Genomic DNA, 26,565 nt, shown 5'->3' with positions numbered 1-26,565 from the left:
ATAGCTGAATTTGTTGCTAGAACTCTAGAAGTAAAATTTGTTGTCAACTGTAAGTTGAATTTGATGTTGAACATATCATAAATGTGGTTGTTGTTGGGAGTAAAATTTGTTGCTGGATAATTGAGTTGAGTTGAATTTGTTACTGATCCTTGTTGTTGTGTTGAATTTCTTCTGATTCCTGATCTTTCTCTCTTTTCTAACTCTGTGATAAATAAAATTCTTGCATTCCTCTAAGAAGTGTGTATAATTGATTCATTGATGGAAGAATAAGATGAAATTAATTCAGTTCACTAGTTTTTTGAAGCTCTCTTTTCAAACTCTTCTTACTCTATTTTTGATGTTCTGCATAATGCAATGTTTCTTATGGAAGATATAGACGTAAATTAAAATGAGAAAAATATTAATCAAGCTCTAAATTTGTCCTATAAAGATATATATGAAACTCCAAATTTTTTTCTGATGCTCTAAATTTATACTAGAAACTAGTTTATTATCTTTTTTTACATCATTAGTTATGTCTAAAAATTAATATTTGATTATTATTATTATGTTTGTAAAGACTTGCATTTTAATTTTTAATACATAATTTTAATTTCATTTATATAATTTTATATTTTTTTAGATTATGACCGAATCAACCGAATAAATCAGTGACTCAATTGAACTAATAACTCAATGACTCGGTCATATGACCGAGTTAATTGTCGGTTTGATTCTGATAACTATGCCTTATTGTGTTGAGCTCCTTTACTTACAAAAAAAGATAATTAGTGTTGTTCATATGAAAACCAAAAAATCAATTGATTGATTTAAAAACCTTAACCTGATATTTTTTTTCCTAGAAAACCCGTTCAATCCTATCATACGCTAACAAAATATTATCAGTTATTATTATTTATTAGTCTATTTTTCACAAAAGCACCCTGGCTATCAAAAATAATACTACGGGTAGGGGTGTTTGTGGTGCGGTTTGGTTCGGTTTTAAGGAAAAAAGTTATCCGATCCGAACGTTTAATTTATGTGCGGTGCGATTTGGATTGGATGAAATTTTTTTTGAAATCCGATCCGATTCGATTACAAGCGGTTTGGATCGTTTAAATTTGCGGTTTTTTAAATAAAAAATAAATACATATAACAAGTTCAAATTTTAAATAATCAACAATAACATAACAAGTTTTAACAATATCTTACAAAACTAACGATAACATAACAATTTGAAATAAAATTATAGGTTTGTTAAAATAAATAAATAAATAAATAACATTTTGAACATAAAATATTTATTAAATAATAATAATATATGAATAATATAAAAATGTATAACAAATTGAACATGTTATAAGTATAATTGTAAATATAATAATAAAATAATAATATTATAGCACATTGTGCGGTTTGGATTGGATTGGATCGGTTATGAAAAGTATATCCGAAATCCAATCCGATCCAACGGTTTGCAAAAAATAAAATCCAATCAAATCCAAATTAGTGCGGTTTTAATCAATTTCAGTTTGAATCGGATTGGATGAACGGTTTAATTTAAATCGGTTTGAATTTGAACACCCCTAACTACGGGTATAAATTATGTTTGGATCTTTGATCTAAGGATTCAAAATTATATTTTAAAACTTTAAACAAATACGAGAATAAATTAAAATTTCTTAAATAAGCGGAATTAATTTCTGGTTTTAGGAACGAAATCGGTGAGAAATGAAACCAGATTTATACCCTAATTTCCTAATTTGAGTAATTTGGTAGGTCCCGAATTCTACGCTGACAAATCCTGCCACAGCCTTACACGCCGCCGTCGCCAGCCGCCAGCAGTGGGAGCAAGGACGCCGGAACCATTCTTTCTTGCTCCATCTTGCGGCTTGTGCCTTGCGAGGCGCTTCTCTCTGCCTCTCTCACGTGAGCAACCCTTTCTTAGCCACTGACTACCATTTTTGTATGAAGCTAACCAACAAAGGTGATAAGGCATGCTAGTTTGAAGTTGCAATTCAATTTCAAATCAAAACTTGGTTATGGACTTGGTGGCATTGTTTCAGATGATCCAGTGAAGAGTTTCTGAGGGGTTTATTTGGGTACTACAATGTAACAAGTTCACAATCCAATAGAGGTAAGATATTTTCCTACATTTTTATGTATTGAATATATTAATTAATTTTTTTTTATCGAATTAAGAGTTTTCAATTCTGAAAATGTATAAAATTTAAATTTGTCGATGTTGATGAAAATATGTAGTTTTTTTTGTGGGTCCACCATTGATGATTCTCACTTCACTCTTTGAAGCATCACCGTTTCCCCTATTTGCGCTTCGGCTATCTTTCTTTCCTCTTCTTCCAAATCAGATCATAAGGGTAAGTCTATGGCATTCCCACGCTTTCCTTTTGATATTGGGTTCTTTAGGGTCCTGAAGCTGTCATCTGTTACTTTTTTTATGTTATCAATCGATTGATGATTTTGGGTAATTCAATTAATTCTGATCTTAACTGTGAATGATTTTATTATATAGTATCTAATATACTCAACACCCAGAAGCCATCGGTTTTCTTTAGCCGGTGATTTTGAATGTGACGGTTAGAATTTGGCAATGAGATTGACATAAAACTAATTTGAGGTTTCAATTTTCAACTTGAGCTAGGTTTCCATGGATTTTGGGATTCCGATACTTGTTTTTCGAAGAAATAGTTGTGTGCTCCAGAGAACAAGCAACTATTTCTAGTGTTTTTGTTGTGTTCATGTTGTGTGCTGTGCTGTGGCATTTTATAAAAGATCGCCTTTCAAAGCTATTATAAGCTGGAATTTCAGACACCAGTTTGCCAATTTTCTGAATTCATATATTGGTTAACTTTTTTCTTTAATTCTTTTTACCGTTTAACATAGCATGTTTGTTCAGCAAAGCTTTGTTATTTTATGATGAATCTTTTAAAAATTTAGGTTATGTTTGGTTGGGGTGTAAACTTTCATAAACGAGCTCATTTGTAAAGTTACATATTAAATTCATCCATGAAAATGTTCCCCCTATTTTACCACCGAACCAAACATACTCTTAAGATGTAAATTACTTGAATCAATGAACTTGTTATTGTTTTTATCACTTAGAATGTGCGAACTCTCTTGCAGAGTGCAAGTCTAAGAAAGAATTTTCTGATTATTTATATATATTTTCCGTTTTGCCTTTTGGTTACAGAATGGTAAAATTCACGATAAGTAAGGGCAGATATACGTATACCCATGATCAGAAATATCCCTGCGAAAATGTCGACATACACCACATAATTTTGAAGAGTGGTAGGGCAAATTATGTCTTTGTATACACCTCAGCAGTTCTTGTATTAGCTTCTGCCTTATATCTCTATATTCTTGGGGTAAGCCTTTCAACATTCTTTTTGGCTTCTTACAATGACTTGATGTTTTCAAAACTTTTGAAACTCTTTCATCTGTTTTTTGTTTTTAACTTGATTAGTCCACTTGTGATAACAGGAAAAATCAATTAGTATTGTATATTACAGCCTGCTTTTCAACATATTTCTTGTCAAGTTATTGCTTCGAAAGCCTGTTAAGAAAGGTGAGGGCCTGAAAGTATTTAAGGTGTTTTGGAAGCTAATTTTTAGTTTTGTTTGTAACCGGAAAGAATTAATGTGTGGTTTATCTTCTAAGTTTGAAAGTTCTTTTCTCTCTTTTGAGTGTTTGTACTTGCATGCAGAGTCTATTGTAATTATGCCAGCTTTTGGAGTACAGCTTGAGACTCACTACATGAGGTATAGCTTTTAGTTAATTGATTATTTATTGGTAGTTCAACAAGCTAGTAAAGACCAAGTGAGAAGCCAAATGTAATATCTAATTGTTCCGTAGAATAGTCTTTTCAAAGAAAAGGTTGAGAAAGTTGAACGCGGGTACTAGTTTCCCAGCCTTTTGAAAATGTTCATGCTTGAGACATTTTTAATGTATGCCTCTGTTTGCATCTGGATTGTACGTTTGAGAATACCTTATCTAATTTGTTTTTAGCTATCAGCAATCTACATCATATGTAACTATTTTTGAGTTCATTTTAGTAGTTATCCAGCATGGTGTTTATGCATATCATCCTCATTTTTGTCTTTGGATATTTTGTCACAGTGGAAAAATCGTTAGATGCTTTGTTCCCATTGACAAGATTCTGAAACCTGTTCTAGTAGAATGTGTGACACCAGTGACTTGTTACTGGACACTATCGATGATGATTCGTGGGGAATCGGAAATGGTATTAGTTTTCAAGGTAAAATTATTCTTGGTTGCATTAGTAAAAATATTAATGGTGGAAACACTGTTGCATGTTTTTAGAAGGCTATACATTTTAGGGCAGTTACTAATCACCAAATAGGTCATTTTAGTTTCTTTTCTTTGGACAGAGATCATTTTAGTTTCTAATGAAGAATCTCTGCATTTTGTTTTATAGAGCTTGCGTCCACCAGTGAAAATGCTGGTCCATGTATGGAAGGCCCTATGTGCTGCAACTGATATTAAGGAAGAGGCTATGATGTAGTGATTCAGGACCCGTTTGAAATAATCTCAAGTTCATAGTTCGGGAAGTATACATTTTTGGCATTTCTGGCCATCTACTGAGGGCTAATTAACTAGATTGTTGTGCCATAAATTAGGTAGGCTGCATAAACAGGAATGTTTCGTGACATGATATGACATAGCTGTACATGCTGAATATTATTGCCAAGAGAATGTTTCTATGCGCATTAAACAACTTTACATGTATCGTTATCTTAGCGATCAAATTGGACCTCTCATTATACACCATGTAAAATGACGTTGAATCGGTTATATATATACAATCATCTATAGCACGGTTCTCTATCTATCTTGTATATTTTCTGAATGTTCTTCTGTACACTCAATTACATCGAATGAAAAAACAGTGATACATCATACATTGTGTTGCAACTAGTAAAATTGAAAGGTCTCAGGTTCCTCTAGCAGAAGATAAACGCTCTGCTGTGCGTTCAATACATACTTTGTGCCTTTGTAATCCATGAAACTTATCATCTGAGCAGCCATTCATTTGCCCAAGCTTGGCTATCTGATTATGCAATGCCTCCAAGTTGACAAGAGGAACAGTTGTCGGTCGCCCATGAGCGCACTGCACGGTAAATTCCTCTATTCATGTCACGAACCATGCATTCCCATCAATACACATGCAGAGATAGTGGAACATTAAAAAACATATATCTTACTTGGAAACAAAGTGACGTATGCTTTAGCTCTTCAACTATAAGGGAACACTCTGATGGTAGCAATGAATCTCCAAACATAATTGCACCTACACAATAAAGGCATTGATAAACAACGGAGTAAATAATTAGTTTAAGACTTGAGATGATATGATAAAACAAAGGGAGCAATTCCACAGAAGTTCCAGAAACGGGCCAACATTTCCTTTCAATCACCTAAGTTTGTCAGATTTATATCAACATCGAGACGGCACTGCATAAATTATGTGCAGCCCTCTGTACTTCGGTGAAGAAATGGGACTCAAATATGGAATTCGTGTAAATATAATAAGGCATTTCAAACTCCTTGATATTGGCCACATACCTCTGCATGCTTTCAAATTTAGGACTCGTATAACAGAGGGTGGCATAGTTGATGATCCATCAGTGTCAGCAAGCTAAGATTAAGAAATCAGATGATGTGCAATGTTCAATTATTGAAGGAATACAATTAAAACGCAACAAAGGCTCAGATAAGGCTTTTTTAAACCTGCTGAAGAAACTCTAAAAGATCAACATCATTTAAGTTGACACCTAAAATACAAGGAACCTACAAGCAATTACATAACACCACACATCAGTAATATGTAAAACATGGAAGGCATTTAGCACTTCTTGCAAATTGAATTTAAATGAAGTTGATAATAATAAATGCATGGCTCGATGCGAACCGCTATAAGTGTGACGGCCATTGGTTGTCTGTTGAGAACATCCAGATTCCTGCAAGGCAATGAAAATTATATATTAAAAAACCACATCCAACTGAATGAGTTTGATGTAACAAATTATTCTAGTTTAATTTGGGCCCAGACAATAAGATGCACGATATGAGCAAATAAAGGCATTTTCTATCTTGATTCGTTGGCAAAACAATAAATAATGAACAACTCATTAACACTATTTGCCTTCTAAAAACATTGATCTAGGAAGTATACAACTTTTGCAAGCTAGCAGACAAGCATACCTTTTATAGGGTTCAGAATGAACATGAATGTTGCACATCCAACCCCAATCTTTAATCTGTTCGCTATAACTATGAAGTAGTTGATAACCAATCTCTGGCAGCACCTGTATAATGCGTCTTACTAATGGTGTAATAATTTTAAAGAATCAGGGAGAGAAAAGAGTCTCATAGACCCTCTAATTCATATGATACATACCAGTTCCTGTTCAGCATCCAGATAGGTTATTCCTTTTGCTTCTCCAGATAATACCTACATGTTACTAGTCTCATAAATAACACTGGATAAATATTCTGACATTCACCACAAACAAGTTTACCTTTTGCCGCAATTCTTCCAGTCTGATTCTTTCATCTGCAGCATGCTGTAACAAAAGAACTATGAATGTTATACACAACTTACTGCATCTGTAAAGTGTATTATTTTTAAAAAAATCATTTAGCAAGAATCCAGGCTTGTGATAAGCTGAAAAGATGCAAATGCATAACCTAAGGCAATATAACTTAACTGTTGCTTAAAGGCAGATACAAGTACACGTGGAGGTGGACAGCCAAATTTTAAGATACAAGCGTGAGATTTTCTAACAGAAATATGGAGGTCAATGAGATTTCCATAAAAACTTATCATTACTTTTGCTTATTTGATATTCAACTGTACTGTATCTGCAATAGTGTACAGCAAGACAGACCTGATCAATAACAGCAAGGGTTCCACCAGCCACAACTGGAATGAATTTCTTATCCACCTGATGGAGAACTTTAGCATCTTCAAGGCATTTCTTACTGATTGCTTCAGGTATTAATGAATCTCCAGCAAGATGCAAAAATCCCGAAGAGATATCAAGTATATTGTTTTGACTTTGAACTTCATCCACTTTATTGTTTTTCTATGTAAAAGTCAAAGGTCATACAGTCAGATTACAGTCATCCTCTATAGTAATAAATGTCTCAAAAGTAACATAGTAATCCCACAAAGATTGAAAACATAACTGGAATTTCAGGTGAGCATGTCCTCCATTTGATCCCCTGATCTATAGAATCTTGTGCTTCCCTTGAGAACAACTCTGAAAATACAGAACAATATGCGACAGCAGTTTAAAAGTTGATTATAAGATGAATGCTTACAAAAGTTTCAACTATTAGCATAATCCAATTGGACTGAAAGTAAACTTCTTCCACTAAAGAAGATGGTGCAAAATGCACCTATGTTTTATGGTAGAAACTGCTAAACATGAGAGAGTAACTTTCAGCCTGACACAGTGCATTGAAATATGCTACAGCAAAACTTCTATTTTAAAATTATAAATATTACTCAAGATAATCTCTGAAGATAGACCAGCTACTAAACAACAGATCTCTGACAACTCACTTCAAAGCCGGGCTATATTGAGCATGGTTATGAGCCAAAAAAAAAAAGTTTTCAAAAGCTCCTTGTGTCAGACTGTAGTTTCTCTTAACAACTTGAACTTACCTCTGACTGGAGCATTGTTCTGAATGTTGAAACTATCAAACCCATCAATCTCCTTGTTGTCATTACAATGTGCATCTCCCAGAGCATCTGATCTCTGTTTCACATTAGATCTATGATCAGGATAATTTGAAGAGGTCAGTGAAAAATTATTCCCAACAGTTGAGTAGCTAGAGAAATGGTCAACAAGAGCTATCCTACTTGAATTCTTGCAGAGAGTGATCTTCAGTGCTTGGGTGAAGAGCTTCAATAGATTGTTGAGCATATATAAAATCAGAAGCTTCTGGAGATTGAAAAGAGAAGGGGGGAAATATCATGATAAAGGGAATTATTGTTGCTTCAAAAAATAGGAAGGGAAAGGCAGAGGAAAATGGAAAACCTCGATGGTTGAAAGCAGGATTGGAGGCTTGGCCAGTAGGTCTTTTGGCTATCATTCCTGATGGATGGTTGAAAGCAGGATTGGAGGCTTGGCCAGTAGGCCTTTTGGCTATCATTTCTGATGGTTGATTTAAAGATACAAACCTCCTTTTCCTTTTATGGAATGGTGGAGCTGAAGAGCTTCTTTTAGATCTTCCATTATTCTTGTTCAATGCTGGATGTCTCAAATGATCCATCCTGCTTTTGTTCTTGTCATGGCTTTTGCACTTTTCAACACATGTATCAGGCAACAAACACTCAGATTCCTCAAATAAAACATCTGGCCTTTTTTTAGTAGAATATTTAGGACCACGATCAGGCCAGTCAACCTTTGTGTCGAATATCGTTTCCAAATCAATAGCATCAGTAAATTCAAAGCCATTTCGTTTGGCATCCCTTGAAATATCGTAGACAAAGTCACAGTCATTTTCTTCCTCGGCAGTAAGTATTGTATGATGAAGTCCAAGATCATTAATATCAGCTGCATGATCACCACCCCATGCACTGGCTGGAGATGAGGCTTCTTGATAGACAGAATGCCATTCAGAAGTAAATAGCTGATCAACAGTCCCAGAGTTCATTGTTTGTGCTGCTGAATAGTATGAATATGGAAGATCTTCAGCTACTGCTCTAGAGAAAAAATCACAATCTCTAGACAATTTTAATTTTTTTACAACATTTGAACAGCGTTGAGCACCATAGTCCTTCAGACTGTCATAGTCTTCCCTTGTCTGTTTTCTCCAAAAGCCATCAGTGTGGAGTTCATGTTCATCATTTGTAAAGAAAGCCTTCTCTCGCAGGATACTTCCTTTTATAGAACAGCTTTTCAGAAAAGGCTTCTGAAAATCCTCATTTACCTCTACGTTGTTACAAAACCCATGGCTATCATTAAGTAAGCAGTCTTCAAATGATTCGTTGATCATATCAGCCCCTACAGCACGGAATTTTCTTCCCTTTGAAGAACTTGGTGCATCAAAAGGTACATTATCAAATAAAATTTCTGCACTAGGAACATTATCATCTGAAAAGTAATCTCCTAGTGATTGACCATTCTTATCATACATCAATAAACTCTTATGCTTTCCAACAGTTGGCATGCATCTGGCATATGAATCATCCACTAAATTTCCAGAAAAAAGAGTCTGATAAGAGAAGTCTCTCTTGTTTTGTTTCTCTCTCAATATTTCAGTCCCTTGACACAAGTAACCAAGAGAGGTTCTAACATATTCCCTGTCAGATTGATGATATTCATCTTCGGTTAGCTTGCCTGAAGTGGAAACAGAGAGTTCTTGGGAATTCTTAGTATGGCTTCCAAATTTTGATTTATCTACAACAAAGATATTTGACAATAGTAGTTCAATGTAATTATAAAAACAAGCCAGCATGATCCACGGTACAAAAAAACAATTATGGGGATATCTACCTTATGTAATGTTCAACCCATGTGTATAAGACAAGTAAGCAAAAAGTAAACGAACAAAATTGATCACACTCAAATAATGCAAAGGGATCTGTTTGACCACCAAAACAATAAACCTTACCTGCTTCTGTTGGAAGAATGTTGAGATCTTCCCACGGTTGATCTTCATGTACCATGTAAGTGGACTGATTGAAGGACTCTCCTATAAGAATCCCAGTCATAAATAGTGAATAAAAATGTAAAAAACAATAGCTCGTCATACCTATGCAAGATGCAGTGAGAGGGCATACCACAATCTATGTTTTCCTCCCAGCATTCTTTTATGACCTTCTCAATGAAGTTGAGTATAGAATCCCAATCCTTAATTTGCAAGATATAAAAATGTTGAGCCAAAAAAAAAATCAGATTTATCAAGTGTACCAAGAAGTGATAAGACAATTCCCACTGAATGAAACAATAATACAGGAACCCCAAAAAAGAAATTCTACACATCTCTAATAAATGTCCTGAATTTGGACTAGAACCCTATAAAATTCACTTTTGGACCTTCAACAAACAACTATGAATTATGGAGCCCATACAGCAACAATGATTGACAAACATGGTAAGAAAAATGAGTAAAGAAAAAGGGCAAAAGAATTACCTTGAATTGTACCCAAGTTTTTGATGGTTCAAATGTCAAATCATAGAAAGAACGTGGGCAACTTATATTCAAGATATAAGCTGGACATGGTTGAGACCTACTTTTCTTCTTGTTTTCGAACTCATTATTAGTATTCCATGAATTCAGATGCTCAAACCTATTAGCCAATTGACTCATAAGCTTATGAATTGGGCCACTGCTAACGAACTGTGAGTTAACATCTAACAATGTTAAGGCCAACAATTCAAATGTTTATGGTATTGAATACTTTTCAAACCTCAGCATATCTACTGTGCCATAATTACACTATCTAAATTTGTAGTCACAAGGATACAGACATACTGTAAAGCCTGCAAAGCAAATACAGAAACACACCAGAAGTTAGCGGACGGGACAGGGACAGAACCTATATCAAAGGAAGAAAAAGTTGACGTATTAATTACTTTTTTTAAGATTTTACATGAGAAATATAAATCACCTTCATATTCAAAGCATTGCAAGGGCCAGAGACATATCCAGATAGCTTTATGATATCATTCTCAACTTCTAAAGCTTGAAGAAAGCTTGATACCTCCTCCCCAAAGCCGCTGGTCAAAAGTGCTAGTGGAGAAGAAGCAATTTGTGTGCAGAAAAGCTCATCATCTCTACGCGTAAAGTATATAAAATGTTACTAAGACAAATACAAAGAAGATTGACTTTGTTATTTTGCAGGGGAAGATACCTTTCAACATCGATAACTTTGAAGGAAACATTTGGACGCACAAGAGCAAGCCGCTGTACACATTTCTTGATTGATTGCAGCACCTTATTGGGACTTTTATTGCAGAGGTGAATTCATCGGTCAATACAAAATTATCAAACAGATCCATTGTTCATTAAAGATAAATTAAACTTCACAAAATATATCATTTGCATGGTGGCACAAGAGAAAAGAACCTGGATTGCATGTATTTCCTCCGAACTGGTTGGTTGTAAAATAAATCACGGACAGCAACTGACAGTCACCAGCTCATGGTTAGCAATGAAAATGAGCATCAAGCATGGAGGAGAAAATTTTAAAGCAAATACTTTTATTGCAAGCAAAAGGAAAAATGATTAGCAAGTGAGAAGTAGCAGACACATTAGATGCCTCTACTAGTCTACATATCAATCAAGTATTATTGCAATCTTGTATCAATAGCTGAAGTGTATAAAGGATTATGCACTAAAGTTGAATAACATCAATGTATTAACAAGTACCACCACCATAACGAGAAATTAAAACCATACAATTGTCAGATTCACCAAAATAATTACCTGTTGTACCAACTTCCTTCCTATCATCATCAATACCAAGATACAAGCATTTGCACCCCTGCAGTAAAAACAGAAAAGTAAACCAGAACCAAGTTTGCATCAAAATCAACAGCAATCATAATATATACTTGCATGAAATAGTACTAATGAACAAACTGCTGGAAATTATCCCCACCTTCAATACTTTTCTATATCCATTGGGCCTTCCATATGTTCTTGTCACAATTTCCAACAAAGAGACTTCGGAAATGGAAGCTAAAGCCTCCCCACGAAAACCAAAGTTTCCGCTGGTGGCATTCAAGTCATCCAAATTACGAAGTTTTGATGTTGCTGCTTGCACAACAGGCAGGTATCACCGAATCACATTATCAATGACAACATAAACAAAATCAAATTCATGAAAGATAAACAAGACAAGCCTCTTTTTTTTTTTTCCCTTCCTTATTAAATCAATCCAAAATAAAAACAAGCTAGTTGTAGCCTTTTAGAAGTTGAGATTGACACGTTATAATAACAAACTCAAGCACTCTCCTAAGTCCTAACACAGCTTCCCTTAACGCCAGCCTCACTGGAGAGCTGTGTATAATACAACTTGAGAAGGCAATAAGAGTATTTTGATAACCTATAATCGCTTCCACAAAACAATTTTGACTACCTACTTGTATTAGCAATTAACAAAAATGACAACAAAAATGTCTTTTGAGGCTCTCTAAAATTTGAAAAATGAACACAGCCCAAGACTAATACTGCTGCATTCAGAAAAGTTACATGCATTAAGAAAGAAACAAACAAACAACGAAGGATATGCAATGTACCGTATCTTTCTCCCACCAATTCAAGTCCATCTCGAGCAATTCCACCTCCTACAAAACATACATTCATTGAAACCAAAAAATGAACGAAAAACCGAATGTCCATTGCAGTATATCAAAATTTTTAATCAGGAAAAAGAATACGAAATCAAAATTGCTAAGCAAAATTGAATTACCGTCATCTACTACTTTTACGTAACAGCTCCCAATGCTAACAAACACAGAAACCTGAAAACAACGCACCGAACAGTTTCAGTTTCAAGTTCAGCATTAGAAGCTAACAGAAATTACAGATACTAGATACTATACTACCTTTGTGGCACCAGCATCGAGGCTATTGAAAACTAGTTCCTCGACGACGCGGGTGGAATCGAACAAGAAGATGCCGGAACGCACTGAACTGCGAACGGCCTCCGGCAAAGGCCTTATGCTCGGCGCCGCCATGGAGCTCCGGCGCTGCTGCAAAATGCGATCTCTTACGATAGGGCTTATGCTCCTACGTCGTCGTTTGATCAGAGAGCGCGAAGTATCACGCTGAGTGTCAGTGACTCGGTCTCAGTCTGTTGTTGTTTTCGGTACGCGCAAAAAAGAAATGGCAGTTTGATACTACTAACTGAAACGACTTGCCGTATACTGTGATGTTTATATATCAATAATAAAACTTACGTGTGCAGAAATAAAAGAAACGCTTATTTAAAATATTTGATAACAAAAAATTAAAAATTAAAACTATCAAAATTTATTATTTTTAATTTTATTTAATATACCATACAATAAATAAAATCATTTAAATGGTTTGAATTTATTATTTTTTATTTTTCCAATATTATTGTATTTTAAAAATAGAAGAATTATTAATTTAATTCACAAAATATTTTTGACAATTGTTTAGTTCTTGAAAGATACATATGTACTAGATCAATTTAATTAAAATATTTTTAACATTGATTTAATAATCCCTAAAAATATTTTTTTGTCACAAATATGTGGGTCGATTTTTAACATTTAATCGTATTTGCTCAAACTCCATAGTTTAAAGTGCAGTTATTGGGTTTTTTTTTTTTTGGGTCATAAACCACACTTCAAGTGACGATACAAGGGCGACTGAGGTCTGTCCCAGCTTTTTTTAAAAAAAATTAATAATAATAAGTTATTGTGTATAATTTAATTTTTTTTAAAAATTATTTATTATTTAGTCTAATATAAATAAAAATTTAGTCTAATTTAAATATTAATGAGTTCTAATATCTAAAAAATAAGTAATAATATTAAAAAATTTAAAAAATATATTATTATTAATATTTTTAATTAAATAAAAATTTTTAAATCTCATAAAGTGAATTCTTTTTCTTCTTGTGATTGTTTTTTTTATTCATTTGATATTAATTTTTTCTGTTTCAAATGTTACAACTAAGATATCTTTTTCAACTATGAATATTGTGAAAAATAATTCAGAAACGAAATAAAAAATGAATTTTTACTAATTGTCTTTTAATTATATTGAAAAGAAAATTGTTAAAAAATTTGACACAAATTCTATTATCGATAAATTTTATGATATGAAAAATCGACTACTTCGTTAGTAAAAAGTACACACATATTTTTTTTACTTTAAAATATATTCTCTATCAATATATTTTTGTAATACATCTTATATTATATAATTTTTTACATAATTTTTAATAATATATATGTTATTGGCCTCTCCTAATAACATTTCTAGATCCGTTCACGACACTTGCAAATAACACACAAAGTCTCAATAACGAAAAAAAAAAAACACCATTCTTCCTGTAATATGAAAATTAAAAAGCGATTTTACTTTGGTCTCCAAAAATTATATATGACATCTATTTGATTATTTATTTTTATAATTCCAAGGAAACCATTTGATGTACATTCATTTGTTTGTATAGATAAAATAATATGGATAATGTGGGGTATGAATATGACCATTATCGTCTTTAACATATTCATGTTAAAATAAAATGGAATGGAAAGAAATGAAAATATCTAGGGGAGTAACATTATCGATCATAATAATGAAAATGACCATTTCAACTCCTAATAAAATGACGTTGAATTTTTCTTCAAGTAATGTTTACAATTTTCTAAATACTTAATTGATCCTACATGGATTTTTTAGAAATTAAGCAAATGCTAAAAATCTTTTAATGACAAGTCTAATATTTGTACTTTTAGTATAAAATCAACTGAGTTCTATCTAAAAAGATTAGCCTACAATTTTATATTATCTTAATAAAAAAAAAACAATTAGGATGGTTTGCAAACATCTTTTTAACAGATCCAGATTTTTATCAAATAATGCTTTTTCTAACAGGCTGGAATGACAAATACTATTATATTGAAAGTAATATAATTAAGATGCTTTCAGAAGAATCAATTCTAAAACAAATAATAAAAATTGGATGACTACCAACACAAACCCAACTATATTTGTTGTTTACCATTAAAAGTATGAATTGCTTCAAATCATAGTAAAAATTTACTCTCGATAAATGGTTATCAATAAATTCTTCTTTCGATATTTCACATTTCTTAATATGTATACACCCACAGTAATATAATAGCTATATTTTTCAGCAAAATGGCAATCAAATTAGTTCATAAGTTTTTATACAATAATTAAATTGGGCTCTCAATTTTTAAATTGATCATATTAATTATTTAGTTTTAAACCGTCAATTAAATTAGTTTCTTTGTCAGTTGATCAATCAACAGCGTTAATAAAAAGTTAAGGTGAAATATTAATTATAAACATGAATATTTTGCTATGTTACATATCGGTTAGGCCTTTTCATCGACGAACAGTACAACAACGGATGTTTTACGGATTTCGAGCGGTATATTGATGGTGGACGACCTACATGGGATTGGTTTCAAGAGCTATTGGGTGTGTTGCCTCCGATATATTGCATCGACAAGTTCACTGTAAAGTACATTTAGATGAAGGATACATTCAGTCATCCTCCCCCGAACGCAGACAAGGAGACAGTCAAGAGATACACAAGGGCGTATATCATGATGCTTTTATCCACCCGACTCTTCAGTGACAAGTTCGGTACACGCATGCATATTTGCCGGCTACCAGACATAACGAGATTAAAGGACATGTGTGGATACAGTCAGGGATCCGCCGCTCTGTCATGGTTATGCTGGTGCTTGTGCCGTGTGGCCAACATGAATGTGATTAAGTTGGCCGGTCCATTGCAGCTCCTTCAGTCGTAGATTTTTTGGCGGTTCCCGGATTTCAGGCCTGATAGGTTTGACGCTTTTCATTGGTCGTTGGCGACGAAGTACGTACCTTTTATGGTTGTCATGTTTAGTAATGTATATAAGAGATTATTGCCGTTGTTCATAACATATATTGCGTTTTAGGTGGGCCAGTTAGTTATCAGCCAACATTGAGCGGGAAGGGGTCTAGAGTCGCGCATGGAGGCTTATGATAAATTTACTCTGGGCAATAGATGTGAGTGATCTAGGGTTGAAGCATTCATTATTAAGTTTGTTTAAACTACTTACTGGATGTAAATTAACTTGCAATACTCTTCATTCATTACCAGTTCATGTGGATGCCATATAGCACACCGGATGTTGTTCAAGTAATTCATCCCGAGATCTTAGAGCCCCAACATATGGCACTATGGAGTGTTGTGAGGGCATTGATCTACTTTGTCATGATAGAGTGGCATCAGGTGGATAGGGTGCTACCACAACTTGATGGAGTATAGCATCGTCCACTACTGCACTCGACATTGATTTTCTAATGGCAAAGTTTCGAACACCCTACAGAGCTGGCACATATATTGGATTAGGCGGGCCGACCATGTGTTACGATTTGATGTGGTGGCAGATCCAGGACCATCACAAGCTTACTTGAAGTGGTGGCACGGGCATGGAAGGAGATTCTTATCACCGGAGCTCTTTCTTGGAAACCCTAGAGTAGATGCTATCCCAGCTGATGCGACCCAAAGAGGTCTAGGGTGGATTCTTGAAATGGATCAGGTGCCAGATATTCTTGACAAACGTCAAGTGGAGTGGAGACGTCGTGTTGGTATACGAGCCAGTGATCATGAGTTGAGATAGCTCGATGATGCGATTGATGCCATAGAGGGGAGGGGTCGAGGTCGTCGACGAAATAGGGGTGTGGCCGAGAGGGAGGGAGGGTGGATGTTGAGGTAGAGGTCGACATATTCGGAGAGGCGGGAATGATGGTGGTGATAGTGGAGATGGAGGTGGAGATGATGACGACGGTAGATCTGGAGGTGGTGGTAGAGGTGGTGGAGGTGGAAATGATAGTGGTGGTGGTGGTGGTTTAAGGAGTGGATCTGATGTTGGTGAAGGTGCTGATGAAAGTGGAGATGGTGGAGGTGACGAGTATTTTGGTAATTATTTTGTTGATGTCTTTAGCAGTGATATATCCCTGCATGAGAGTCAGACATTCATGAGCCTAGGTGAAACTCCTTTTGGATTTGCTAGACAATGATGACTTAGATAGTGACTTCGGAGGATCCGTTTCCTATAGGAGATTAGTGTTATTGTCCAGGAGGATGAGGCAGCCCAACGTGAACTGCAGGTCTTTGGACAGCAGACACCTCTTGATGTGGGCCTGAACGAGCCTCCGTCAGGATCTTTGAATGAGACACATTTGAATTGGGTGGCACTCCTCCCTTGGCAGTTGCAGTTGCACCCCCTGATCGTGCTGGTTCATCTAGGCCACCTGAACCGATCAAAGGCGAGGAAGAGGTATCTCTCACTCAGAGAACACAGAAAATCAGGCACCACGTCGCTACTTTACAGGATCACATCTATTCTGACTATTTGAATGACTGTTATGTTATGTGTTATTATGTTATTGTGCTATGTCATTATTATTGTGTTGTATTATTAAGAATTATATCATCATGCTATGTTATTATAGTTGTTATGTTATCATATATATGTGATTATGTTATCATGTTATGTCATTATATAATATTTATGAATGACTTTGGAAGGTATATCTTAATAATGTTCTTAATTAATGTATCTTGAAAGTTTACAAAAATAAAAGTGAAGATAGTATTGTATTGAAAAAGAAAACACAATAATATCAATAATGATAGTTTGTTGTAAAAATTCGAAAAAAATAATACATTTCTCAACAAATATTGCTAAACAATAATAAAGCGTAATATAGAAGACATATAAAAAGGCTACACAATATCAAAATAAAATAATTTGATTTACATAAAATTAGAGTATTAATGTCCACTCTTTACATTTAGAGTAAATTTCAAACTCCAATGATTTATTTATGTCATTTGTCTCAAAGAATAATTTTAGTTTTGTGGAAGCATTTTGTTTTTGGTGACTTGTGGAAGCAAATATATATACTATATGTAATTTTTAAAATATTTTAATTATTGACAATTAAAATAATTAATGATAAAAGTAAAATAAAAACATTTTAAATATTGAAATTAAATCAAATTATATATTAGAGATCATTTCTAGATTGTTAGCTAGCGATAAAAAAACATAATCTATCCATATGTATGTATGTGTATATATATGTATATAGTGTGTATGTGTGAAGAATGTATCTAATGAGAATGATATTCTTACATAAATGTAAGAATCTATTTATAGTCATTGGATTAATTTAAGGTGTTTGTTACTGTACGATGACAAATTCATACATACTGATACATTTAAAATATAGACAAATAATAATAAGCCACGTGAAATTTATTTTTCACATCAACATTTAATTTTTATTTTTTTAAATATATATTATATCACCACTTTTACTAATACACCCATTTAATTAATGAAAATAAAAAATATTTTTTATTTAATTTTATAAAACGTCTTAAACATCCTTCTTTTATTTGATTAGACAAAAATATCCTTTTAAATTAACGAAATTTTAGAATTCAATTAATCCTAATTTTATAGTTTCAAATAATTTAAACAACAAAATAAAAACATATTAAAAAAACAAAAAATCAAAATTTCTTCATCTTCTCCAATTTCTCTAATCATTGGTGTCCCCTCTAAGCAAAACATATCAAAAAAACAAAAAATCGATCGTTTTTCATCTTCTCCAATTACCCCTCTGAAGCAAAGCAATAAAAGTCACAAATCAAATATGTTTTGAACCCTTTTCCTCATTCAAATTTTTTCGACTTTTGTTTGTAGTTTCAGCTCTTGAATCAAAACAGTCACTGGAAATTCTAATTTCTCTTACCGGAAAAGTGGCAGACTATACTGTGGGTGCCATTGGAAGGCAATTCAGTTATGTAATATTGTACAAAGCCAATTTTAAGGAGTTGAGTGACCGTGTTACTGATCTTAAAGGTAAAAGAGATGAAACCAAGCATCGTGTTCAGAACGAAAGAAGGGATTTGAAAAAAATTGAAGGTCATGTGCTGAAATGGTTGGACGACGCGGATGAAGCCATTGGGACGGCAGCAGCGTAGAATTTAGGGTTTTGATTCGGGATTTTCACTTTTTTGTTGTAGAGGAATAATTGGAGAAGATGAAAAACGATTGATTTTTTGTTTTATTGATATGTTTTGTTTAGAGAGGGACACGACTGATTAGAGAAATTGGAGAAGATGAAGAAATTTTGATTTTTTGTTTTTTAAATATATTTTTGTTTTGTTATTTAAATCATTTGAAACTATAAAATTAAGATTAATTGAATTCTAAGATTTCGTTAATTTAAAAGGATATTTTTGTCTAATCAAATAAAAGAAAGATGTTTAAGACTTTTTATAAAATTAAATAAAAAATATTTTTTATTTTTATTTAATTAAAGGGGTAAATTAATAAAAGTGGTGATATAATATATATTTAAAAAAATAAAAATTAAATGTTGATGTGGAAAATAAATTCCACGTAAATTATTATTATTTGTCCATATTTTAAACGTATCGATACGTATGAATTTATTATCGTACCTAAGCAAACACCTTAATTTAAATGATTGAGATTAAACGTAATTAATAAGTTGTATAAAACAATGCATTTAATATAGTCATTAAATTTATAAAAGAGAATGTATTTAGCTATTATATTTATAATTATTATTTTTAATTTTAAAATATACCTTATAAATAAATTAAAATAATTAGATTTCACATAATTATAAAAAATATAACATAATTAAAAAAATCATATACAAACAATATTTTTTGGAAAATGGAATCATAATTAATAAAAATATTTCACGTTTTATTTTTTATTAAAAAAATATTTAAAAATTTCATGTCATTAAGAGAATAAAAAATGAGATATTATTAATTATTCAAATAATTAAATTAGATAATAATTAAATTTTAATAAACCATTATTTTTTATAAATTTTTTAATCTAATACAAAAATTTAAGAAACTATTACCGTCATATTCAAAAAAGATATTTGACTAAATTCGTTACTGTATTTTTGATTTGTACTAGGGTATTCATATTCTTTTAAGTAAATAAATTTTATTCTTATTTTTTAATTAATATTAAACTTGAAAAAGATAGTTAAAGGATACAGATCTTCATTTATCTGTACCAATTTATATTGATAACTCTTTACTGTATTAAAATTATTAACTAACGAACTATAACTTAAATGAAATAATTTCTTTCTTTTTATCTAGATGTCTCAGATTTAAATCCCACTTATTATAACCGATCAAAAAAATCTCCTAACAATTGCTGCAACGTGTGAGAATTGTGTAGACATATTGTGTGGTATCTGAAATTAAAAATTGTCCAATTCATCTATAAAAAAAACTATTACAAAGAACCATGTTATTAAATAATTTATATGGATCCCAGTGATGAGTGATCGTTCTACAAGTGTTTGAAACTACACTCTTTTTCATCAAGGGTTAATATTTGACTTTGCCTTAAGAACTGTTCTTTTGGCTGGTGGGTTTTTTTTTTTAATATTTATTAGACAAATCACAATAGTGTGATCTGGAGTGACACAACAAAATAGAGGAGATGCAACTAGCTAATTATTAACTGGTATTTTGTAACACAACAATTAGAATTAATAGTAAAATAAAATGAAATATTATTATTTTTTAATTTTAGTTCCTGACAATAAGTGACAAGAATATGAAACAAATTAATTACTACTTTAGTACGTAGCAATTTATTTTATCAATATAAATAACAGTGAACTTTGGAAAATTTCATGTCAAACCACCTCAAACTCTATTACTTTCCTATTATGCCATTCAATATGACATTTTTATGAGTATTCTTTTAATTTAAGATTTAGCTAACTTATTTTCTAAAAAATACGTGTTAAGATTAGTTTTTGTTAAAAAAACAACCACTTAATTAAATTAGGATTTATTTATTATGTGTCCTAAGATATATAAACTAATATTATAAATTAATTTTTTTATTAAAATATAAAAAATTTAAATTTTTAATATATTTACTTTGTATTTATTAAATAAAAAATTTATTTTTTTTATCAATAATAAATTTATGAAGACATATGTTAACTAAACCCATTCAATTAATGATTCAAGTTGCAATTACTAGTTGAAGTTAAAATATTTACGTCAATTTTCAAAGCAAGGGAGAGTGAGATATAAGTGGGGGTGTCCATGAATCAGATCCGATCCGCATATCCGCGGTATTTATCCGAATCCGATCCGAAAATGGCGGATATGGATTCGATCCGCAAGGATTGAATCGGATCCGCATACTAATCGGATCGGATTGCGGATTTTGTGTTGGTATCCGCATATCCGCGTATCCGCAAAAATAAAGAAATAAATAAGTAAATTTTTTTTTATGTTTTATTTCAACTAATAATGATCATATATGTTATATTATTTTAATTTATTATTTAAGATAAGTATGTTTAATATTATTTTAAAAGTAAACATATTTAAAAGAATAGAAAACATGAATTTTATTGATATTTTTTAATAAAAATAAACTTTTAAAAATATTTTTGTGTTTTGCGGATATATCCGATATCCGATCCGATCCAACCTTAAAAACTGCGGATATCAGATTCGATCCGATCCGATGATTTTAATGCGGATCGAATCGAAATTTTAGCCATATCCGATCCGATCCGATCCGCAGACACCCCTAGATATAAGCGGCAACTGGCAAGAAAAAAAAATGCCAGCAATTATTATTAGATAGATTGTTGACGTGAATTAAGTATAAGTTATCGGTATTATAATCGATCAAGAAACTATTTATAATTATTAAGTAGAATATCTTAAAATTTATAATTATGTTATTTTATAAAAGTAACCTCTATTTGTTATTTACTTTTCAGAAAGGAGGGGGAGGAATTAGGGCGGAGACGAGAGATACTTTACCGCTTTTTGTTTTTTCTTTCACTCAGATTTATTTTTTATTTTTATTGTTAATTTTTATTGTAGAAAAATATTATATCTATTCTCATTTTTTTGTGAGATGTTATTTATTGTAGGTTTTTATTTTTTATTTTTTTTTTAGTTTTAACTGATCATTAATTTCTATAAAAATAGAGTCGTAAGTATTCATCATATACAATAAAGCAAGATTTTATACAAAAACGATAAATGATAGACGACGATTTCTTTTAAATTGACGCAGTGAGCAGACGCGACGGCGAGGCAGAATACAAAATAGTAGACGAATACAGGAGACGCAGCAATAGAGATGAAAATGAATACGACGATAGAGTTGCAAAGAGGAGAACGAATGCATCCTCAAAGAGGAGAAAGAATGCTACGAATAGAGAGAACGACGTAGTGAGAGTTGATGGCACAGTGAGGAGTGATAGCACGTTGAGAAGGAAAAGTGACGAAAAGGTGGCTGCAAAGAGGTTGAATGGAGTATGGACAACAGCTAGAGATTTTTAAATTGAAGAAGAGTTATACAAATGAGGATTATAAATTTAAGGTTTCTCTTATATAGTATATATATAGCATGTGAAATGACTAATATATATATATGATTAAAGACAAATAAGTAAATTTATGAATTTAGACATTAGCGGAGACAGATGAAAATTCCTATTCAAGTCTCCACTTTTGTCTCGAAAAAATTTTACCCTGCGTTTGTCTTCATAAAAAAAAAAAATTATAGTCAAATTTCTATTTAAAATAGTCCCTGTAATGATCTCTGCATCTCAGAGAATTTTATCATCCCTTAAAAAGATCTTTTATTATTTAAAAAAGTCACATTAATTCATTTTTTAATAATAACTATCATATTATATAAATCTATATTATTAGAATTAGTTATATTAATTATATATGGATCACGCTATTATTTAATAGAATAATCTTATATTAAAATGACACACAGTTAGTTTTATTATTGCCTGATATAAAAATAAGTAATATTCACTAATGTTGAATAAAAATGACATATAAGAGACAATATATTAGATAAATAATTCATCTACTTGAAATACACTGTGAATTTAATATAGTATTTGAATAAAATAAATGAATACAATAATATAAAATGGAGAGACAAAATAGTAAATTTTTTGTATTCGGAAATGACAAATTTATCTTTCCAAACAACTTTGTCTTTCACAATTTTTGTAATGAACAATGCTATGAAAATTGTTTTTACTGACAACTGTTCCAAAAACAATTCTTAATGATATTACAACTAAAAGATTTAAATAAAAAATATAATTCATATGTAATTTTTTTAAATACATTATTGAATATATTTGAAAAAAAAAAGTTCTATTTTCATCTTTCAATCAATGCTCTTAGACACTCTTTAGCTAAATATTTTAAATTGTGATAGATGAATTTATTATTTTCTCTTTTAAAGAACAACTATATCCTTTGTAATTTTAGTGAGGGACAAATTGAATTTGATCTCATAAATATATTTTGTTATACATCGATTATGCCCAGAATAAATTTGATTTTTTAATTTCAAATTAAACTAGCATCTTAGAAACAAAAAAGGTTATTACCGACAGGGGTAGTAGCATATAGGAAAATCAAAATACAAACTAATCTAATCATTAAACTAAACAAGAGAAACCTGGAAAAAAAATTAGGGTTGTTGAGAAAAAGTAGCTAATAAACAAGTAAACAACAAGAGTTTAAGAAAGTTGTAAGAAAAATTTGACCTCTTTTGACAAAATATATATAAAAAAACGGATAATAATAAAATAAAAATAACATGCAAGAGTAATTAAGTAATAGCAATTAGGTATTGTAATGCAAATAAAAATGAAGGTTTAGTGAGAAATGAGGCAGTAATTATTAATTATTAGTGGTTTATAACTTTATATGGAAACATAACTAATCCAAATTCCTTAGAAAATAAAGAAAACTAAAACAGAAAAAAAGAAATTCGAAAAATGAAAATTAAAAAAAAAAAAGATCTTCGGTTTTCATTACACACGCCCTGGATTTTCTTCTCCTACACCACCACCACCAATTTTCTCTCTTCCTTAGAGAGAACAAAGAAGAAGGGAAAAAAAAAACAAAGCAAAAAAAAAAAAAAGGAAGAAAACCCTAATGGTACCTCGCCGTTTACTCTTCTCCCTTTCTCTCTCTTCTTTCTCTCTCTAGCAGGATCAGGTACTCATGGACCTCATTTCTTGTCCGTGTGTTCTTCTCTGCAATTTTGATCCGCGTTTGTTGAATTCTCGTTGATTCTTGCGCAATTCGCTTGAATCGAGATTCTCGATTTCATTTCCCTTTCTTAATTTGATTTGGAAGGAAAAAAAAAAAAGAAGTGTATCGGAAATATGCAAACTCTGCTATGCATGAGTCTGCTGCTCAAAATGATATTCTATGTGAATTGGAGGTTTTTCCTTGGTTTTTTCGGTGTCTGATCTTTTGTTCTTAGCTCAATTATGCATCCATGGCTACATTCTAATTCGTTAGATAAGGATTAGCGTTTTCTGTTGGTTTTTGGTTCATTTTCGTAGAGATTCTAATTCGGATGAATTGAATAATTTTGTTGTGAATTTAGTTTGACTTTGATTTTGCTTCTTTTCTGGTTAGGAACCAAATCGGTGGAATATTTGGAAGAATATGTTGGTTATGAATCGAATTTTCTTCTTTGGAGGGTTCCTGATATCACAACGAGGCAGTTTCTGTAGGGTTTGCTGAGAATCTTGTAGGTTTTTGTTTTTACTGAATCCTGATTTGATCGCGGATGTGGAGTTGGGTTTTTGAGCTAGATTAGTTGACCGTTGATAATTGTTTAGATAGTGTGTGATTGCTGGATGGATTTGAGTTTTGAATTTCGATTCATGTGATGATTTTTTCATTGTTCTTCGTACCTGAACATTGAATTGAATTGGGTTTGATTAAGTAGAGTTTTCATGGAGAACGTGTGTGATGTGAATCACTTGGATGCTGATGTTCTTCTGCCTCCACGAAAGCGGCTTCTAGCTGGATTAAAAAAACAGAATTCGGATTGTGTTGATGCTGCTGCCTCTCCTTCGACGATTGCTGCTTCTTGTGTCACGGTTTGCGAGGGTGCTCCCTCTTCCTCGTCGTCCTATTCGAGTGAGTTTGAAGCTCGGCTTAAAAATTTGCTGAGTGCTCATTCGAGTAACCCTAATCTTACCCCTGAGGAGGTAGTGGAGGCCTCGAAAGCAGCGGCGGTTGCTGCAAGTAAGACTGCGCAGGCTGCTAGAGCTGCAGCCGAAGAAAAGGCTGAAATAGCAGCGAAGGCAATTGCTGCAGCTAAGAGTGCTTTAGATTTGGTTGCCTCTTTCTCTGATGAGTCGGTCAACAAGGAAAGAAGTCTCAAAAAGAACAAACAGAAGAAGCATCTCCCAGTTCAGCTCTTGTACAAAAAATACCAACCCATTGAAAATTGTGGGACAGATGAAGAATTGGCTCGAAAGTTACACCGAGCCATGAACAGTTCTCCTAGGATCACAAAGAATTCTCCAAACTCGGAATCAAAAGGGAGCAGACAGAAGAAGCCTAGAAGCTCTTCGAGCATGGAAATGACTGAGGGATCTGATGCTGGTATGGCAAATGGACAAGACTTATCTTTGAACAATGGACATGCAGCGGCTGGCAAGATTGATTCCGAAGGCTCCATTCAAGAAGTATGCTCAAGTAAGGAAGACAAGAAGGGACTCAGATATGATAGATTAAACCAAATGGAGATGGACAATGGGGAAGCAGAGTCAAGCCAGTCAAAGGAGAAAAACACTGAAGATTTGTCTACCACAGGTAAGAAGAGAGGAAGGGTGAAGCTAAAAAAGTTGCCATTAAGCATTTGCACCTCGAAAGACAGGGCGCAGCCAAAGGAAGGTGTCAGGGGTAGAAGCACACCAATATCTGAAATGAACTCGGGGAATCATCCTGTTGATAGTATTCCTTTGTTTCCAGTTGAGCCATCCACTGAGAGAGTGATGCCAATCGAGGCTACATCAATGTGGAAGTGCCAGGAGTTCAAGGCACCGGCTTGTATCAAACAAAATAAAGCTGTGCAGTCATAATGTTCAACATAAGTTGAGGTGATTTGGTGCTAGGAGTCAGATAGCTGAGGAGGTAGACATCTTGATGCTTTCTTTTTACATATATGGCCTTTTATCTTCTTTTTTTCCTTTTTGGTTCATCTTTGGTTTTGTAATGGATTTGCGCTGACTAAATGTAAATTTAGATTTATAGTTGCTTGCATTACTTGTTTCTGTTTAAAGTTGTGTGTAAGTTTAATTGATAGGAAAGCTTGGAGTTTAGATAGGAGGATGCAATGACTTGAACAGCTTTTTCATTATGCTGCATATTCCTTCCCGCATTTGTGTTGATAATAAAAGAGAAAACCTCTTTGGTCTTCTATTTATGAATTTCCTTCAGCTGTTCAAATTTTCCTTTTTTGCTCAAAAGTTTGTTAATACTGACTGATTTAGTTGCTTCATTCTATGATTATATGGTAAGTGAAGTTCATGAAATGGGAATTCTTTGATTAGAATTTTTTAGCGTTGATCAAGATTTTGTTTATTCTAATTCCACTTTAGCTTAAGTGAGCTTGAGACATCCTAATTAAATAGAATAATTTCCTCATGATTAACTAATGAAGTGAACTATCTAAGCATAGTTAACTTTCTATTATTCAGTAATATGTATTTTATGAAATGAATCTTTCTCATAAACTCCTTTAAAAGCAATTATTAGTGTAGTTAGTTAGTGGCACTAATAATCTGATCTTGGCATTCAAATAAACAATATAAGCGCGACTAAATCTCCAAGGTGGTCCCTCAGATTCACAACTTTCACCATTTTAGTCCTTTGAATTCAAAATTACTTAT

The 26,565-nt window shown here is 32.5% G+C and overlaps 3 protein-coding genes across 11 annotated transcripts; 2 read left to right on the top strand and 1 right to left on the bottom strand.

The window, feature by feature from the left end:
• The first annotated feature begins 1,691 nt into the window (after nt 1-1,691).
• LOC130980031 (uncharacterized) lies at nt 1,692-4,850 on the top strand. 5 transcript variants are annotated; one of them, XM_057903629.1, is made up of 8 exons: nt 1,692-1,966; nt 2,046-2,116; nt 2,290-2,357; nt 3,191-3,368; nt 3,484-3,568; nt 3,707-3,761; nt 4,120-4,258; nt 4,439-4,850. In XM_057903629.1, the coding sequence occupies exons 4-8, from the start codon at nt 3,192-3,194 to the stop codon at nt 4,523-4,525; spliced, it is 543 nt and encodes a 180-aa protein (XP_057759612.1). In that variant the 5' UTR covers nt 1,692-1,966; nt 2,046-2,116; nt 2,290-2,357; nt 3,191; the 3' UTR covers nt 4,526-4,850. The 5 variants fall into 5 exon arrangements, with proteins under 5 accessions (XP_057759612.1, XP_057759611.1, XP_057759610.1 ...); XM_057903628.1 differs by having other exon boundaries at nt 2,242-2,357; XM_057903631.1 differs by having other exon boundaries at nt 1,699-1,908.
• A 42-nt stretch (nt 4,851-4,892) lies between these two features.
• On the bottom strand, nt 4,893-12,875 carry LOC130980030 (DNA mismatch repair protein MLH3). Of its 4 annotated transcripts, none has more exons than XM_057903622.1 (25): nt 12,591-12,875; nt 12,455-12,506; nt 12,282-12,329; nt 11,642-11,796; nt 11,467-11,524; nt 11,107-11,164; nt 10,892-10,984; nt 10,649-10,814; nt 10,505-10,520; nt 10,171-10,391; nt 9,818-9,887; nt 9,649-9,729; nt 8,070-9,434; nt 7,892-7,973; nt 7,694-7,803; nt 7,213-7,286; nt 6,912-7,109; nt 6,543-6,587; nt 6,422-6,475; nt 6,226-6,329; nt 5,933-5,981; nt 5,752-5,811; nt 5,587-5,659; nt 5,226-5,311; nt 4,893-5,131 (listed from the first exon to the last, which is right to left on the bottom strand). In XM_057903622.1, exons 1-25 carry the CDS (start codon nt 12,720-12,722, stop codon nt 4,955-4,957), a joined length of 3,627 nt encoding a protein of 1,208 aa, XP_057759605.1. In that variant the 5' UTR covers nt 12,723-12,875; the 3' UTR covers nt 4,893-4,954. The 4 variants fall into 4 exon arrangements, 3 of the variants coding, with proteins under 3 accessions (XP_057759605.1, XP_057759607.1, XP_057759606.1); XM_057903623.1 differs by having other exon boundaries at nt 4,917-5,148; XM_057903624.1 differs by lacking the exons at nt 12,455-12,506; nt 12,591-12,875 and having other exon boundaries at nt 10,649-10,812; nt 12,282-12,330.
• A 10,782-nt stretch (nt 12,876-23,657) lies between these two features.
• On the top strand, nt 23,658-26,103 carry LOC130981651 (uncharacterized). Of its 2 annotated transcripts, none has more exons than XM_057905273.1 (2): nt 23,658-23,806; nt 24,296-26,103. In XM_057905273.1, the coding sequence occupies exon 2, from the start codon at nt 24,619-24,621 to the stop codon at nt 25,753-25,755; it is 1,137 nt and encodes a 378-aa protein (XP_057761256.1). In that variant the 5' UTR covers nt 23,658-23,806; nt 24,296-24,618; the 3' UTR covers nt 25,756-26,103. The 2 variants fall into 2 exon arrangements, with proteins under 2 accessions (XP_057761256.1, XP_057761255.1); XM_057905272.1 differs by having other exon boundaries at nt 23,676-23,866.
• Nucleotides 26,104-26,565: the final 462 nt, after the last annotated feature.

Source organism: Arachis stenosperma, chromosome 5 (assembly GCF_014773155.1).
Source record: "Arachis stenosperma cultivar V10309 chromosome 5, arast.V10309.gnm1.PFL2, whole genome shotgun sequence".
Lineage (NCBI taxonomy): Eukaryota > Viridiplantae > Streptophyta > Magnoliopsida > Fabales > Fabaceae > Arachis > Arachis stenosperma.
Note: the sequence above shows the minus strand (reverse complement) of the source record. Positions and strands in the feature narration are given on the sequence as shown.